General features: G+C 45.2%; 1 protein-coding gene across 5 annotated transcripts; it reads left to right on the top strand.

The window, feature by feature from the left end:
- Positions 1-1,068: 1,068 nt before the first annotated feature.
- lin54 (lin-54 DREAM MuvB core complex component) lies at positions 1,069-17,806 on the top strand. Of its 5 annotated transcripts, none has more exons than XM_061801436.1 (16): positions 1,069-1,195; positions 4,299-4,395; positions 4,542-5,182; positions 7,826-7,937; positions 8,007-8,146; positions 8,951-9,106; positions 9,239-9,428; positions 11,117-11,190; positions 11,275-11,472; positions 11,545-11,633; positions 12,512-12,580; positions 14,065-14,167; positions 14,246-14,383; positions 14,469-14,671; positions 15,933-17,357; positions 17,564-17,806. In XM_061801436.1, the coding sequence occupies exons 3-15, from the start codon at positions 4,571-4,573 to the stop codon at positions 16,132-16,134; spliced, it is 2,286 nt and encodes a 761-aa protein (XP_061657420.1). In that variant the 5' UTR covers positions 1,069-1,195; positions 4,299-4,395; positions 4,542-4,570; the 3' UTR covers positions 16,135-17,357; positions 17,564-17,806. The 5 variants fall into 5 exon arrangements, with proteins under 5 accessions (XP_061657420.1, XP_061657423.1, XP_061657424.1 ...); XM_061801439.1 differs by having other exon boundaries at positions 15,933-17,270; XM_061801440.1 differs by having other exon boundaries at positions 11,551-11,633.
- Positions 17,807-18,286: the final 480 nt, after the last annotated feature.

The raw sequence follows: 18,286 nt of genomic DNA on the forward strand, positions 1-18,286 counted from the left end.
CATTTTTGCCCCACTATAATTTATATGCGTTTTAATGTTTACTTAATGTCCATTTTTCAAAACAATTATCCTCACAGGTGCTGGAGCCGATGGTGAATAGGGAAAAAAATATATACTAGTTTAAAGGTAATAAATTATCTTTAAAAATAAAAAAAAAAACACCAATTTTATTATGTTCTACTCTAACAAGAAAATTTTAAAAATATGGTTCATATCTTGGACCAGGGGTGTCAAATTAAATTTTGCCATCAGCCACCTTCTTGGTACATTTCAACAAAGTGATGGATGAGTAATTTTGAAATCATATGTCAAAGAATAGTTTGTTCAATCCAAAGGTGTAAATTTGAAAAAAAAAATGCTTGCATTATGTCTACATAATTTATTTCATGAAACGATTTGAAAATTTGTTTCAGATTTTTTAGCGAAAATCATGGAAATTGACCCAAATAATTTGCTTTCACAGGCCACATCAAATTATGTGGCGGGCCAAATGTGGCCCCCGGGCCTTGAGTTTGACACCCGCATCCTAGAAGTACAAGAAAATAGATAGATGGAAGATTAATTATTTGTTTATTAATTTTTTATATTATTTGCTATTAGTGTGCTGTTATTTGTTTAAAATTTTGTTTATATTGGTACAGACTTGAGCGGCACGGTGAAAAGCAAATTATTTGGGTCAGTTTCCGTGATTTTGGCTTAAAATCTAAAAAAAAAAAAAAAATCAAATCATTTCATGAAACAAATTAGAGTGACATAATGCAAGCATTTTATTAGTTTTTTCCAAACTTACGCCTTTAGATTGAACAAACTATTGTCCATGGCATCAATCCATCCATTTTCTTTGCCGCTTATCCTCACGAGGGTCGCAGGGAGTGCGGCACCGAGATTAATTATTTGTTTAGTAATTTTAAATATTATTTGATGCTATTGTACTGTACTGTATTGTTATTTGTTCGACATTTTGTATATATTGGTATAAACTTGGCTAAAAGAGTGAAACAAAACAAACCGCTGTGAGCAAGGGAATTCGGGCTACTGTACCTTTAAGATCTACGTCACGATGACGTCGGAGGAGGAAGGCGTGGCCGACCTGTGAAATGTCAGGGAGGAATGGCGCTCGGCGCGGTATTTTGAACAATCGTCTTTTGCTCGGCTCGCTTCGCCCGCAATTGCTGGCCGGCGTCAGATAACTCAGGTAAGTGCGACTCGGCGCGGGGGGTGCGAGGGAACACCGGCGGCACCGCCACGGGCCGGTGGGGGGGACCTGTGATTTTTTATATATATATATATTTTTTTTGGGGGGGGGGGGAATGTGGACAAAATAAAAAACGTAAGCGGCTGAAGATGCTAGCTCGGGTTAGCCCAGATCGGCAAGTTTTGCTAGGAGTGGAGCAGTTGCGCCGATCGCTTCCCCACGGATGATGCCGCCGCTTGGGAGTCGTTCCCGGCCGGCTGACCGCTCGGTCCCCTTGTCCCCCCCCCCCGACCCCCGACCCGGACAACCTTGTTTATGGGATTTTGCACCCTGAGGCAAGTGTATCCGCCTTGACGGTAACGTCAAGTTGGGCGAAGTCGGCGCCAACGTTCCGTAGCCGATTTACTCGAGACGTTTTTTTTGTTGTTATTGTTGCGAGTGTTGTTTGGTGTCGGTTCACCCGCAACTGTTTATTGTGCCCATCACGTCCACATTTGTTCATTTTTTTCTTGGTGGATTTTTGACGTAATACGTTGCAACTAAGCTGTTGATTTTGGCATCATTGAATACTTTTCAAAGAAACATTTTTTCCCCCAACTAATGCTTCCAAACAACCGCATTAAAGTTTACAAAAAAACTACACACGCAACCAACTAATTCAAATAAAATACCTCACTTTATTTAGTCGGTGCCTTTGAATCGAGATTTATTTTGCTTTCCCAGTATCGGAATGATCTCGAGTGACAGATGGGGGGGGACAAGGCAAGGGGGCAGGATCGAAAAGCTAAATTTAGCCATAGTCGTGAAGACTCTTGCCTCTTATGTCACTTATGCGAACTTTTAACACGCTGCGTGGTGTATTTAAACATTATTTATAATTCAAAAAAAATATATGTATGCAATACCTTCCCCCTTGTGTTAGCTCGCCGTTAGCCGCGCAGCTAGCAGGGCTGATGACGAGATAAAAATGGCGGATCTTTCGAAATCCATGCCCGGCCTGAAATAGTAAACCAAGCCCAGAGATCCAGCAACGGGGGACGGCGACGATGAGGCTTTTCGACCGTAATCAACTGTCAGTCCCCGTTGTAAGAGATGCCGAGTCGATTGTGACACACGTACGCTTTTTTTTTTTCTGACGTTTTATGGCACCTTTAAGTCCGGGAAATGAGGGACTTTTGAGGGTGGACGGGGCTAACGCTAGCTTTGGCCACCCCGTCTGGTTTGTTTACGTTCTTCTCCAAAGCTTCCGAACCGGAACGCGGACGCTCTTAAACAAAGCAGCCGTGCTTACTTCTCGACATTGACTTTATATTTTCATTTGTGGATCTATAATTTGGTTTTGAACATGTTCATATACTAGTACGGCAACTCTCTGAAGTCTGTCCCTCAGTAGTAAAAGTGCAGCAGTTAATAAATGAGGAACTAATCGATGATCAAATTAATCGACCACTGTTTCGATCGGAGATGTATTATTTAGAGACCACGACAAACTTGTTCAAATCCAAATCCAATTTCAGGCTCATCGGTAAATATTATGAAATGTATGAAATCCTCCATGAAAACAAATGGACTAATTTTTTGTTTATTCTAAATAACGCATGTGCAAATTTTGCTTTGAACAATATTTTTTGCCGATTTTCTGCGGTCAATTTGGAATCATGTCCTGTTTTTTTAATAAATGAATGGAAATTAATTTTTTTTTTCTCATTGTCAAATAATGGGCCGCACGGTGGATCAGCTGGTAAAAGGTTGGCATCACCGTTCTGAGGACCTGGGTTCAATCCCGATCCCGCCCGCGTGGAGTTTGCATTTTCTCCCCGTGCCTGCGTGGGTTTTCTCCGGGCACTCCGGTTTCCTCCCACATCCCAAAAACATGCAACATTAATCGGACACTCTAAATTGCCCCTAGGTGTGATTGTGAGTGCGACTGTTTGTCTCTATCTGCCCTGCGATTGTCTGGCAACCAGTTCAGGGTGTAACCCGCCTCCTGCCCCGTTGACAGCTGGGATAGGCTCCAGCACTCCCCGCGACCCTGGTGAGGATAAGGGGCAAAGTAAATGGATGGATGGACTAGAAAATTTGTTTCAGATTTTTTCCGAAAATCATGGAAATTGACCCAGATAATTTGCTTTTACGGGCCACATGAAATTATGTGGTGGGCCAGATGTGGCCCCAACACATTGAGTTTGACACCCGTATGATAGAAGTTCAAGAAAATGTTTAGGGTGTTCCTCGCCTCCTGCACGTTGCCAGCTGGGATAGGCTCCAGCACTCCCCGCGACCCTCGTGGGGATTAGCGGCAAAGAAAATGGATGGATGGATGTAACTTTGTGTTTGTTTGCCTCTTCCACTAACACTTCCTATTCCATCACTTCAAACTTGGATGGATAGTCAAATAATGACAAACTGTGTTTATTTAAAATTGTTTTATCTGTATCAAAACAAAGCCTTTCAAAAGCTATTTATGCTAATTTTTGACCCACAAAGTCCATTTTTAAGAACGTCTTATATTTATACGGAGCTGTTTACCATGAGGTCACATGCAAACGCCTGGATGACATCACTAGTAAACAAACCCTGACTTGTCATTTGGCCAAGCTGGAGCGATTGAGAAAACCGAGGAAGTAGGGGAGCACAATCATACCTTGACATATTTTCAAAATATGAGGCATTTCTCGGCCCATTTTTATTGTCTAAAGTTGCAAGCAAACATTTGAGATACCAGTGCTAATTTATGACAGCAGACCTGACAAGTAGCAGTTGAGCGGATTGCACAAATTCGTCAAAAAGAGACCACTTGCTTGCTTCAGTTTATTAATTACCACTCCCGGTTGCAAAACTAAACCCAAATAAAAGAGAATTACATTTTTTTTTGCATTTTTTTTTAAGCCACACAACTGCCAAACAAAAGTGTTCTTGCATTAATGCTAACTCACAATTCAAAACTTAGACGTGATCACGAGAGCAGCGTCGATGTTGTAACACACATTTGTGCATAATAAATGCTTTATAAGCGCTTGTAAACAGACATTATAGCAATACTCCATCTTTGATATACAAATATTATTGGTGCTTTCTGAGGAATTATGACTATGTGTTACAGTGCCCTCAGGTTGCCGAGACGCGGACCCCGGAAGGAGCAGCACGTTGTCCATTGAATTGACGCGAGCATCTGTGGCACTGTGTGGTACTGTACACATGTAAGCAGTTGTTAACCTAATAACAGAAATGTCTGCCATTTTTTTTTTTTTTTTTTTTGACATACTGACGTAGTATTGATTAAAAAAAAAAATACCGACGGGTTTTGGCAAATGTTCCAAAATGTCCGATGTGCGTTTTGTCAAAGGTGCACCGGGGTGCTAAGTCATCGCCAACATGGACGTGGTGTCGCCTGAGCTGAACAGCCTCCTTCCTGACGAAATCATGGACATGGAGGCCATCGAGGAGGTGGCTCAGTCCAGCCACGACGCGTCTGTTGCCATGGAAACGGACACAGCCCCGGAGCGCGCCGGCCCCGCGACGGAGCGGGCGCTCCACGGCGCCGCCGCCTCCGCTTCCGGTCTGTCCTCCCCGCTGGTGACCTTGAGGCCGACGCTGGCCACCTCCACGGCCACCACCAGGACCACGGACAGCCTGACGGGGTCCATGGTCACCACGAGCGCCTTGCAGAAGCTGGCGGTGCCGCTCAGCATCTCGGCCGCCAATCATCAGATCATCCTCAACAAGGTGGCTTCGGCACAGGCGTCGGAGGCGGCGCGTTCGGCGGTGGGCCAGAAGCTTCTGGTGACCACCATCGGGAAAACCGGACAGCCCATCGTGCTGCAGTTGCCCCACGCCTCCGCCAAGGTGGGGGGCGCGGTGGGCGCGGGCGACGCAAAGTCCATCAAGGTGGTGACCATCGGTGGGAGGTCGGATCTGAAGCCGGCGGTTGGGGGTGCGGCTGCTCAGGTGGCCACCTTGCAAGGCCAGCAGCTCAAGACTGTTCAGGTAGGCTCCACATCCTATCTATCCATCCATTTTCTTAGCCGCTTATCCTCACAAGGCTCGCAGGAGTGCTGGAGCTTATCCCAGATGTCAACAGGCAGGAGGCGGGGTACACCCTGAACTGGTCGCCAGCCAATCGCAGGGCACATAGAGACAAACACCCGCAGTCACAATCACACCGAGGGGCAATTTAGAGCGTTCAATTAATGGTGATGCGGGAGGAAACCGCAGTGCCCACCCGGAGGAAACGCGCGCAGGCACGGGGAGAACACGCAAACGCCACACAGGCAGGGCCGGGATCGAACCCGGGTCCTCAGAACTGTGAGGCCAATGCCTTACCAGCTGCTACACCGTACCGCCTCTTGCTAAAATGTTGTCGTGAATTACCGGTAGTAGTTTTCTGCTTCTTTGTTTTTGAACCAATTCGGTTATTATAAAAATTTGTGTTCATGTACTGATTTATATATAAAAAAAAAAATGCAATAATGGGTTGATTTTTCTTTTCTTGCAGGTTTTTAGATTTTTAAAACATTTTTTTTTCTTTTTTAATGTAATTCATTGTCTTATGCTGTGTTAGTGTGGGGGGGGAAATCTGGGAAAAAAAAATCTCCATTGTTGTTGATTTGAAAAAGGTGAATATTGGCCAATTAATTGGTCAGGCCGACGTTAAAAGACCGGTATGTAGATTTTTAACCCAATTGATATTTTAATGCTCAAAATAATAAAAGCCATAAAAAAAGAAAGTCATTATCCAACCTTATCCTCGCAAGGGTCGCAGGAAAGTTGGAGCCTACCCCAGCTAGCTTCAGGCGAAAGGCAGACTACACCCTGAACTGGTCGCAAGGCAGATAATCGACACTATCACCCAGCGGGAATCGATCCCGTGCTGCCCGTGTCGAAGGCAGGCGTGTGTACCACTACACCATCTGTGACTCCGTTGTAAAAATGTTTTTGAAAGAGTCTGCTTTAAAGAACTTCATGATGCTGGACAGTCTCTTTATGACACCTGGTCTAAGTACACGATCTGTGTCCTTGCATGATGCTTGCTGGGTTTGTTTTGTTTATTTTTATTTTTTATTTTTTTTTTTTTTTTTGGGGGGGGGGGTCATTTTGATATTTGGTTCTGTATTTTCACAAGTTCTGTCTCGCTGGCTGTTTTCTCACTGGTCGTGTTTTGATTCAGACAGCTGCCTTCGTCCCCCGGACAGCGTCCGTAGATGTCAACATTTGTTGTCCATATGGGCTTGACTGGCGACCAATCCAAGGTGTAGTTTGTCCCCAGCCACCCTCAGTCGGCTGGGATCGATGCGGGCTACTCTGGACTGGTTCGGTTCAGGGAAATACACCGATGGGCCCGCGTGTGTGAGCCAAGTTTACTTTCTTTCTTGACGAAGCGTATAATCAATTTCAATTCATTTAAATCATTAATCCGTTACATCGTCCTCTGAGAAATTCTTCCATATTTTTAATATGGAAAAATACCTCTATATACATTACAAACACAGTAAAAGAAAATCCAATAATGCAATGTTTTTCGATCATCCATTTTCCGAGCCGCTTATCCTCACCAGGTATGAAATGCACACACTGTGGTAGTCATGTGTTGGATGTGTGCCTTTATGGGGCGGGGCTTAATGAGTGACATCAGGAGCTGATTTTTTTTTTTTTTTTTTGAGAAATTTGGTGATTTTATGTCATCGTTCACATTCCCAAAAAAAAAAAAAATAATAAAAGCACGACTGTGAGTGGAATGTGTGTGCAGAAAACATACGGTCACGTTGCCGCAGTGTATTTACGTAAACAACAATATGGCCCCCGGGGGTGCGGGTTTTAGTCCTAAGGCATTTGTGGCAAGTTGAAGGATTTTTGCGTGAACAAAAATATTGAATCATCTCGTCATCAGTTTACGAACTACAGCACAAGCTCGGTTCTCGACCACAATGCGTTCCAGAAGGTGGGACGAGAACCGATTTGTTTGAAAACAGAATCGATGTTTCCCGCGTCTGGGTACAGAGGCTGCGTTATAGACAATAACAACGGGGGTCATGGGTCAGCTGTTCGGGTTGCGCCTGCGTTATGTTATTTACGTTTTTTTTCGCGGTGCAATCGTATTCACAATCACAAAGCGCGTCGTGGGTCAGCTGGTCTGGTCTGGCCATGCGCGTTCTGATAGTTCCGGGTTTTGTTGGGGAGGTTCTAGTACCGATTTTTGTTCAAAAACAAAACCCCCAAAAAAATCTCCAAATTTTCAATTGAAAACCAATTTGTTGGAGAACCAAGGCTGTACTGTCGTTTTGGAATCAGAAATCAAGGGTAACGTGTTTTTCAACTATTCACGTTTGGTTACACAAAAATGCTTGTAATATCTCCATGTTATCATTTATGTTATATGACAATTTTAAATTTTGGGACAGATTTTTACAAGAATCGTGGAAATTGCCACCCGAGCGTTGGCTTTGCGGGCCACATAAGATCACGTGGCGGGCCACATCTGGCCCCCGGGCCTTGAGTTTGACACCTGTGCTTTCCAGCCTGGTTTGCCACCATAATTCTGCACAGAGTGGTCACAAACCTTTGAGGCCGAGATTTTTTTTTTTTTTGCCCGTGACGGACGTGAACATCAACGTGGTCGTTTGTCCCGAACAGATTGCCAAGAAAACGCCGGCGTCCTCGGCTCCGCCCATCAAGTTCATCATCACCAAAGCGGTGAACAGCAAAGCGCTGAGTCCCCAGACGACGGGCGCTCCCGTCATCGCGGGTGAGTGGGGCCGACGGGCATCGGCGCGGAATTGGCGGTTGCCCGGCTAAAAGGGCGTTTCCTTCGCAGGGCGGGTGCTGGCGCAGAATTCGCCGACGGTGCCTCAGAGGACCATCACGCTCGGGGGGTCCCCGCACAACACCGGCGCCGGCATCCAAAGCATTGCCGGCAAAAAGATTGCCATCTCTCCCCTCAAGACTCCCAGCAAGGTGAAGCTTCGTGCCAACTTGTAACACGCCGGCGTTACCATCCATTTTCTTTGGCGCTTATCCTCACGAGGGAGCGCTGGAGCCTTTCCCAGCTGTCAACTGGCAGGAGGCGGGGAACACCCTGAACTGGTTGCTCGCCAATCGCAGGCCACATAGGGACAAGCATCCGCGCTCACAATCACACCTAGGGGCAATTTAGAGTGTCCAATTAATGTTGCGTGTTTTGGGGATGTGGGAGGAAACCGGGGTGCCCTGAGGAAACCCACGCAGCCACGGGGAGAACATGCAAACTCCACGCAGGCGGGATCGAACCCGGGACCCCAGAACTGTGAGGCCGACGCTGTATCAGCTGCGCCACCGTGCCGCCCTCGTACATCATATTTAATCAAATTAAAACACAGTTTATCAAGCGTTGATAATTGTAGTAATGGGAGATTATTGTATGGTATAATCGCTTAATCAGTTCTCCTAAGCAGAGGCAAAGTGTGCTTGCTTCAAGCTGTTTTCGACGCCCACTAGAGGTTTACTGTGAAACTGACAGTTAAATAAGACAAACATTGCATTTTGAAACAACAAAATATTCGAACAAACAATTTTATTTCACAAAAGTCTGCTAGTTCAATTCTGACACATTAAAAAACATTATAAGACGAAGGGAAACATTATTTACCTCAGCGGCGCCAGGGACTGTTGCAGCACTTTGGTACCGCATAGAAAATGGGCCACTCGAACTCGGGCTGGTCTCTGAACTGTGAATTTCGACCAATGGTGGCGCTAGATTGGCTTTTCCTCTTTTCACTCCAGGTGACTGTGGTGTCCGTGGCGTCGCCGACCTCCGGGGCCGCTCAGAAGTCGATGACGCTGCCGGTCAGCGTTGCGCTGGGCCAGCAGATCCTCTCTGTGCAGCAGTCTACGTCGTTGTCGCCCGTCAAAGTGGCCAACAGTCCGGCTACGGCGCAGGTCAAATCCTGTTTTACATCATTTGGTCCAGGGTACCCTGGATCAAACCCCTTACCCTTATCAATCAGGCGATCACGACCAAATCTTTTTATAATCAATAATCTTCATGTGGCATCTTTCTGATCCCCGCAGACGATCAAACCGCTGCCCTCGGGGGTGGGCGGCTCCCAGTACAAGAACATTATCCCGCTGGCGGCCCAGCCCAACGTGCAGCAGATCCAGGTGCCGGGAAGCCGCTTCCACTACGTCCATTTGGTCACCGCCACCACGGCGAGCGGCGGCGCGCAGCCCGCCGCTCCCAGCACCAGCGCCATGCAGACAGGTGACGGACGCTTGCGTACATTCCCGTTTAAATTTGTGCGATACCGACATATGACGGGAAACGCCATAGACGGGCTATGTATGTTATCGTGATCCTATATAGTAAAGCCTCGGTTTTCGAATGTCCCCGTTTTCGAATAAAAATTTTGAGATTTTTATTTTTTTTTTGTGCTTGTGTTTTCGAACAAAAATCGGTACTCGAACGCCCCCGACAAAACGCGGAAATGACATATTGCGTGCGGCCGGACCAGCTGACCCACGACGCGCTTTGTTTGCGAATTCCCAGGCCGACGAAAAAAACCCTAAATAACATTGTGCGGGCCAAGCAGCTGAACCACCCACGACATGCCCCCTGAAAAAAAAAAATGACATAGGGCCTAACACACCCGTAACTTTATATCTGCGGGCATGACTGGTGGACCACACCCGTAACTTTATATCTGCGGGCATGACTGGTGGACCACACCCGTAACTTTATATCTGCGGGCATGACTGGTGGACCACACCCGTAACTTTATATCTGCGGGCATGACTGGTGGACCACACCCGTAACTTTATATCTGCGGGCATGACTGGTGGACCACACCCGTAACTTTATATCTGCGGGCATGACTGGTGGACCACACCCGTAACTTTATATCTGCGGGCAGGACTGGTGGACCACACCCGTAACTTTATATCTGCGGGCATGACTGGTGGACCACACCCGTAACTTTATATCTGCGGGCATGACTGGTGGACCACACCCGTAACTTTATATCTGCGGGCATGACTGGTGGACCACACCCGTAACTTTATATCTGCGGGCATGACTGGTGGACCACACCCGTAACTTTATATCTGCGGGCATGACTGGTGGACCACACCCGTAACTTTATATCTGCGGGCAGGACTGGTGGACCACACCCGTAACTTTATATCTGCGGGCATGACTGGTTGACCACACCCGTAACTTTATATCTGCGGGCATGACTGGTGGACCACACCCGTAACTTTATATCTGCGGGCATGACTGGTGGACCACACCCGTAACTTTATATCTGCGGGCATGACTGGTGGACCACACCCGTAACTTTATATCTGCGGGCATGACTGGTGGACCACACCCGTAACTTTATATCTGCGGGCATGACTGGTGGACCACACCCGTAACTTTATATCTGCGGGCATGACTGGTGGACCACCCCCGTAACTTTATATCTGCGGGCATGACTGGTGGACCACACCCGTAACTTTATATCTGCGGGCATGACTGGTTGACCACACCCGTAACTTTATATCTGCGGGCATGACTGGTGGACCACACCCGTAACTTTATATCTGTGGGGATGACTGGTTGACCACACCCGTAACTTTATATCTGCGGGCATGACTGGTTGACCACACCCGTAACTTTATATCTGCGGGCATGACTGGTTGACCACACCCGTAACTTTATATCTGCGGGCATGACTGGTGGACCACACCTGTAACTTTATATCTGCGGGCATGACTGACCACACCCGTACATTTTTCAAACGTGAGTGACTATTGAGTCCTGTAAAAACCCATAAAAACTCAATCTGGGATGTAACATGAACCTAGCGAGGACTTTGTTGTACACTGATTGAGTCAGGGATAGCTGTTGCTAAAATAAAGTTTTAAAAGAAAACGAAAAAGCACACTGACCGAATGTGACGTGTCCCACAGCTAAACCGATGGTGGTCAGCGCCGGGGCGATGGGGATGTCGGTCCCGATCGTGGCGGCTCAGACGGTCAAGCAGGTAAAAAGTGCATCACCTCAAACGCTGCTTCCTCTTCCCGATTCGAACCGAGCCTCACGCCAACCGCCGGCCTTCGCCCCGCAGATGGTGCCCAAGCCGCTGACGCCGGGAGCCCAGGTGGTCGCCGGCACGCCGAGCCAGCAGCGGCTAATCATGCCGGCCACGGCGCTGCCGCAGATTCAGCCCAACTTCGCCAACCTGCCGCCGGGCACCGTCCTGACGCCGGCCCCGGGCGGCGGCAACGTGGGCTACGCCGTGTTGCCGGCGCAGTACGTCACGCAGGTTGGTGGCTTATTTATTTTGATGCATTTGAAGGTTAGAAAGCCGCATGAATTCGTATTGTGTGTCGTGAAGTTGCAGCAGGCGCCCATCGTGACCCTCGCCAACAACTCCACTTTCCCAACTTCCACCGTCCAGACTCAGGCCAGAGTCCCACTTAATGGGTGAGTAGCCAGCTACACAACTTAGCAAAGAATTTGAGTAAGAAGATTTTGTTGCTTTCACGCTTTTTTGGGGATTATTTTCCAAAATGTCTGACTAAAAAAAAAAAAAAAAAAGTTGTTCAATAACCAAAGTAATGTTTCTCATAGAAATGATATGAATCCAATTAATCTGTTCCAAACATGTAAACAAAAATGTTTTAATGGATAGTTTAAGACACAGGAAACAACTTGAACTATAAAGCGATAGTGACATGGAAAAATTTACATTTGTGTCGCTTTTATTTAGAAAATAATGGCTACACATTCACACGCCGTACAAAAAAATGCCTTGTTAGCTAGAACATTGAATGCTTTGTGTGGGTGGATAAAAACTGGAGCAAAATTTTCTCCTAGGGTGGGGTCTTATGAAAACGGAGGTTCTACTATTTATTTATAACATAGTGCAGCATTTGCACCCACACTATACCTTGTGTGTGTGTGTGTGTGTGTGTGTTTCGGCCATTTTATGTTGTTTTAATGCGATTTCACACTTAACCGTAATCCTCTGGCACGTGGGACGGGAGCGCCACAGTTTCCGATGCACTTTCCAGCTGTTTGTTGTACGCTCGGAGATCAGTAAAACACAAACACAGCTCACGAAGGAGCTGCTGTGGGCCACAGCTCACCCCCAGACACTTCACGGCTGTCACGTCCCGCAACCGTTCGCCGAGAAATCTGAAATTGTCGGTTAATGTTCAGATGAAAACAAAACACACATTTGTAGTGTTGCTTTAGGTCTATGATTGCTAAATATACAAATTTGGTCATCTTCCTGGATTTTTAACTGCAGAGTGGATAAAAAAAAACGGTTCTAAGCGTGAATCCTCTTTCCTCCGCAGCATGTCGGCGGAGGCGACGTCACGGCCGAGGAAACCCTGCAACTGCACCAAGTCTCAGTGTCTCAAGCTGTGAGTTTGAACGCGCTTTTGTGACAAGTCGGTGTCGTATTTCCATCAGCACGCTAACTGAATCGTCAAGATTACCGTGTTTCCCGGCCTACAGACCGCACCTGGTTATAAGCCTCACCCAGTACATTTGTAAAGGAAATACCATTTGGTACATACATAGGCCGCAGCTGTGTAAAAGCCGCAAGTGCCAAGGTTGAAAACCACATTGAAACACCAGATATTTACAAAGAAAGATTGTACACCACGCTAACGCTAGCGCTGTGCTAACAGGGCAGGTTAAAAAAAAAAGCATACTGGTCAAAATCACTGAGATATGACAATAACATGCTAGCGCAGCGCTAAAAGGGCCGGACCGGTAAAAGTCACTCCCTCTGCACATATATTCCACCGGTCTCTTACCTTTTGGGGAAAAAAATGGCGGAAATTTAACCACCTCGACATACGAGTTGAAATCGTTCCTTAACCATGTTCGCAACGCAAAGCAAAATACAAGATCAGCGCTCAACTGTGTTCCAGCCTCCCCCGGAAGTTAGCTTAGTTTTAAAACAGTAGCATTTTTTTTATATTGCACTTAATAAAAACAATAATACAAGGAAATAGAAAGTTAAGAACCAAATACCTCATTCGATGTACATTGTACGGCTCTCCTCAATAAATTGCAGTAATAATAGTTCTAAACAGATGATTACGCTACGCGCAGCGCTAACAGGGCCGGTAAAAAACAAACAAACCGGTAAAAATCACTGAGACACGGCAGTAACACGCTAGCTCAGCGCTAACAGGGCCGAACCTGTAAAAGTCACTCCCTCCCTAATTTTTTTTTTTGCTTTTCCCCCCATCGTGTAAATCTTTTTTTTTTTAGGGGGAGGTGGTGAAATTTTCTTGATTACCGTAATTTCCGACCTACAGAGCGCACCTGGTTATAAGCCTCAGCCAGTACGTTTGTAAAGGAAATACCATTTGGTACACATGTACGCCGCAGCCTCGTAAAAGCCGCAAGTGCCCACACTGAAACACGAGATATTTACAAAGAAAGACGGTACACAGAGTTTAACGCTAATGCTAGCGCCGTGCTTACGCTAGCACCGCAATAACACTAACGCTAGCGCCGCGCTAACAAGGCCGGTTAAAAAAAAATAAATAAATAAATACCAGGAAAATTCACTGAGGCACGGCAGTAACACGCTAGCACAGCGCTAACAGGGCCCGACCGTTAAAAGTCACTCCCTCGGCACATATATTCCACCGGTCTCACTCTTACATTTTCCGCTCGAGTGCCCCCTTGCGACCGTCAGGAAAAAAAATGCACAAATTAGCCGCATCACCGCATAAACCGCAGGCTTAAAAGCGTGTGGAAAAAGTTGCGGGTTGTAGGCCGGAAATTATGATATTTACTTCATTAAGCGTTTACACCCTGAAGTGCATGAATATAAATTTGGAGGATGTGTATGAAAGGTGCTTTCTCTTCAAAATCCTCCCCAAAGATATTGTGACTGCTTCGCAAACGGCGAGTTCTGCAACAACTGCAACTGCAACAACTGCTTCAACAACCTGGAGCACGAAGCCGAGCGCTCCAAAGCCATCAAGGTACTTTGCCAATTGGTGTTTTTTGGGGTTTTTTTTTTTTCCTGATGCGGGTTGTTCCCGTTCGGTTGGGACCCGCAGACCTGTTTGGACCGCAACCCGGAGGCTTTCAAGCCCAAAATCGGCAAGGGCAAAGAGGGCGAGTCGGACCGGCGCCACAGCAAAGGCTGCAACTGCAAACGGTCGGGTTGTCTGAAGAACTACTGCGAGTGCTACGAGGTGAGTCTTCCGCGAGCGCCGTCCAAAAGCAACGAAACGTCCCCCCCCCCCAAACCCCTCAAATGTCCCGTCGTCCTCGGGCCAGGCCAAGATCATGTGCTCGTCCATCTGCAAGTGCGTCGGCTGCAAGAACTTCGAGGAGAGCCCGGAGAGGAAGACGCTCATGCACCTGGCCGACGCAGCCGAGGTTCGGGTCCAGCAGCAGACGGCGGCCAAGACTAAACTATCCTCGCAGATTTCCGACCTGCTCATGAGGACCACGCCCATCATCTCCAGTGGCGGCGGCAGGTACCGACACTTTTTGGGGGGGGGGGAAGGCCTGCGTTACAACTTGCAAAACAAACACACCCTCTAACACAAAAAAATTATATACTCAACGTCACAAAAATATTCTTAAACTGCAGGCTTTTTTTTTTTTTTTTTTAAATAATCCTCTTTTTTGGGGGGGAACAAAGTACCATCTCGTAAAATATTTGGCGCTCCAAGTACCATCATAATGACCAACATTCATAACATACAGAAGGGTAGATATGGTTCTGTGAAAGAATATTTTACATTATTAACAACCGTAACTTTAGTGTTAGTGGTGTGACCACTAAAACAGCTTAAATATCGAAAAATTTAAAAAACTGGACTTAATACTTGATTCATGATTGTATTGCACATAAAGAAATAACATTTGAATTACTTTTAAAAGATTTAAATGAACATTTATCGTACAATAAAATGTTCTGGATCAAAAAAACGTTAAAACCACTGTTAATTGGAGCATTTAATTGAGTGATTACTTAACGGACCACCAGGGGAGGAAAGGTACCACGATTTGAAATACAATCTTTTTCGGGAGAAGACATATAAGACATATAAGCCTAAATTTTTTTAGACTTGGAACGCATTATTTATTTTTCCATTCACGGTAATGGGAAACATCGATTCGGTTTTTGAACAAGTCACTTCTTGAACTGTTTTCTGGAATGGATCGTGGTCGAGGTGGCACAGTGGGTCAGCTGGTAAAGCGTTGGCCTCACAGTTGTGAGGTCCCGGGTTCAATCCCGGACCCGCCTGTGTGGAGTTTTCATGTTCTCCCCGTGCCTGCGTGGCTTTCCTCCGGGCACTCCGGTTTCTTCCCACATTCCAAAAAAAATGCAACATTAATTGGAGACTCTAAATTGCCCCAAGGTGTGATTGTAAGTGCGTCTGTTTGTCTCAATGTGCCCTGCGATTGGCCGGCAACCAGTTCAGGGTGTACCCCGCCTCCTGACAGTTGACAGCTGGGATAGGGTCCAGCATTCCCCGCGACCCTCGTGAGGATAAGCGGCAAAGAAAATGGATAGATTGATGCTTTGTGGCACTCGCGAAAATTTTAATTACGTGGGGATTAATATCCTTTTTAGTATCAATCCTCCCCAATAATCTAAAAATGCATTACAAAAAAAAAAAAAATCTACCATCACAAAAAAAGGCTATGACATCATCATCACGACTGAAAACTTTTTTTTTTTTTAATTTCCAGCTGCAAAAAAAAAAAAATAGTGATTTCTCCTTGCAGGCTCCCATACACGTTTGTGACGAAGGAGGTGCTGGAGGCGACGTGCCAGTGCCTCCTGGAGCAGGCCAAGTGGGCGGAGGAGACGCAGCAGACCCAGGCGGAGGCCGAGCGCCTGATCCTGGAGGAGTTCGGACACTGCCTCATGCGGATCATCAACTCGGCCGGCAAAGCCAGAGCGGACTGCGCCGCCATCAACAGCTAGGCCCCGACCGACCGACAGAACGGACACGCGCGGGAACGTCAGAGACGCTCACCTCGGCGCGAAGGAAGCGCCGCGCTTCCGGATTTTATTCCCCAACTTTTATACTCTTTCGCTTCCCTCTTTCCTATCTGAGGTTTTATTCCCGGAACACGGCGTCAAATGGTATATTTGTGCTCCCACTAGACAAAACGCGACATGTTTTTTGATATTTATTTTTTGGCAAGTATTTGTAATTAGTTAGCGCTAATCTTGTGTTGGTTTCCGTGTTGATTATTATTATTATTATTGTTCTAATTATTAATATTAACAGAGGATTGGCTACATCGATTCCCAATCCGTGCACGTACGGCATGACTAAAAAAAAAATCCGGAGTAGTTCTTGTGCTAAATTAAAAAAAAAAAAAAACACTATATTTAGTGGGGGGGGGGGACTGTAAAAGTACAGAAATCAAAATATCAATAATTGGTAAAAATTAGGGATAACTGACAGTGTCGTGTGCCTTTTTATATGGTGGTGGAACACAACATAAAAGTTTTTAATCCTTTCAAAACTGCCAAAATTCACTTAAATGATTCATGCTTTTATTTGTGTCACTCAGAATCATTGTTATTAAGAGCATCTCAGCAGAGCAGAAATTTTGTGGGAAATTGTGTACAATTAGCTAAATTGTACAAAAATAATAATAAAAAAAAAGCTCTTTAGCTTTGTATTTAAATCAAATGTGAATATTTTTCACCCCTGATTCTTTTTTGTGTTGTTACTGCACGCGAGCTGTGGGGGGCGCTGTTAAATATCAAGGGACACGAGAACTTCCAGTCTTAATACATTATACAGGTCTCTGTCGTCGATTTTTAGCTCTTCGAATGATTTAATTTCTAATTAGAACATTTCCAAATATTTATAAAGTTTAAGAAGCAGAGAACATCGAAATCTGTTTTTTTTTTTAACTTCCGCTCGACAAAGGAACAGGAAGAAGATAAAGCGGAAGTTGGTTTGCACTTGGGCAGCATGGCAAGATGGCTACGCAGAGGAGGAATTGTGCATTTGCTAATTTTATTGTAATATTTAGGTTTTTATTTTGTGTGGAGGTAGTGAATTGTTTTTCGCCGTCGTGTGGTTTTGTAACTTACCCGAGGTGAGCATACCCAAGTATTTGTTTTGTTTCTGCTTTTTAATGTATCCAGTCGACGAGTGTCCAAGGCAAGCTGAGTGGACCACCGTAGTAAGTATTTTACATTTCGTGGAAATAAATGTGAATTAATAGCCATCCCAATGATTATACCAATCACTACCCATCTGACCCATTCGCAAGTATGGGCAAGATTATGCAAGATGTATTTATGAGGGTTTGTGCGGAATTTTACTCACAAGCGCTAGAAAACGTATCAAGATTTTAACCACTTGATTTGTACTTTTTTGTTCTTTCAGGGTCATTCGGAAGTCACCTTGGAAGTGTGTATATTGTATAAATTGACCCCAAAAAATGGGAATATTTGAAAAATGACAAAGTGGCACTACAGCGAGAGGAGGAAATCTTTGTAACCATCGATCAGTGGAACGGGGAACAACGTTGGTTAGCCATAAAAAATGTTTTATGTTGTTTTCCATCATTGTTTCATAACCGACGTTTTTTAAGATGTCAATTACTATGAATAAAATATTTTTCCATCGGCTTGGTTTTAATGGATTGTTTAAAAGTTCCCGTTTTTTTTTTTTAATAATTCAAATTGTATGTTGGTGTTTTATTCAAAATAAAATGGAGAACCAACTTGGAAGAGGATAACTAAAATTTTTTTTTTTTTTTTTCATCCACAAACTAATGTTACAAGATGGACTTCGGACACCCCTGGTCTGATGGCTGGAAAAATATTAAAATTGTGCACAATGTGACTGTTAAAAATCTAGCATTGTACATTTAAGTATTTACTTGTACTGTATTGCATTATTCAAGTAGACACTCGTTTTTCACTAGGCAAAATTTGCAACAGTCAAATTGATAAATCATTCTAGCAATTTTTTTTCATATGCTTAAAGGTGTTAAACTATAATCGTACAGTGGATATAATTTATAGTTATGAATAATTTAGGAATAATACGGTACTGTATTTTAACGTGCATTACGGTGGATGTAAAGGGGACCGTACGTTTTCG

Source organism: Syngnathoides biaculeatus, chromosome 17 (assembly GCF_019802595.1).
Source record: "Syngnathoides biaculeatus isolate LvHL_M chromosome 17, ASM1980259v1, whole genome shotgun sequence".
In the NCBI taxonomy this organism is placed as follows: Eukaryota; Metazoa; Chordata; class Actinopteri; order Syngnathiformes; family Syngnathidae; genus Syngnathoides; species Syngnathoides biaculeatus.

Bases quoted from the DNA above. Each gene is read 5' to 3' on its own strand.
- lin54 (XM_061801436.1), top strand. From the start codon at position 4,571: ATGGACGTGGTGTCGCCTGAGCTGAACAGCCTCCTTCCTGACGAAATC. The intron at 14,168-14,245 runs GTACTTTGCCAA...TGGGACCCGCAG, and splicing joins AGCGCTCCAAAGCCATCAAG to ACCTGTTTGGACCGCAACCC. The intron at 14,384-14,468 runs GTGAGTCTTCCG...TCCTCGGGCCAG, and splicing joins ACTACTGCGAGTGCTACGAG to GCCAAGATCATGTGCTCGTC.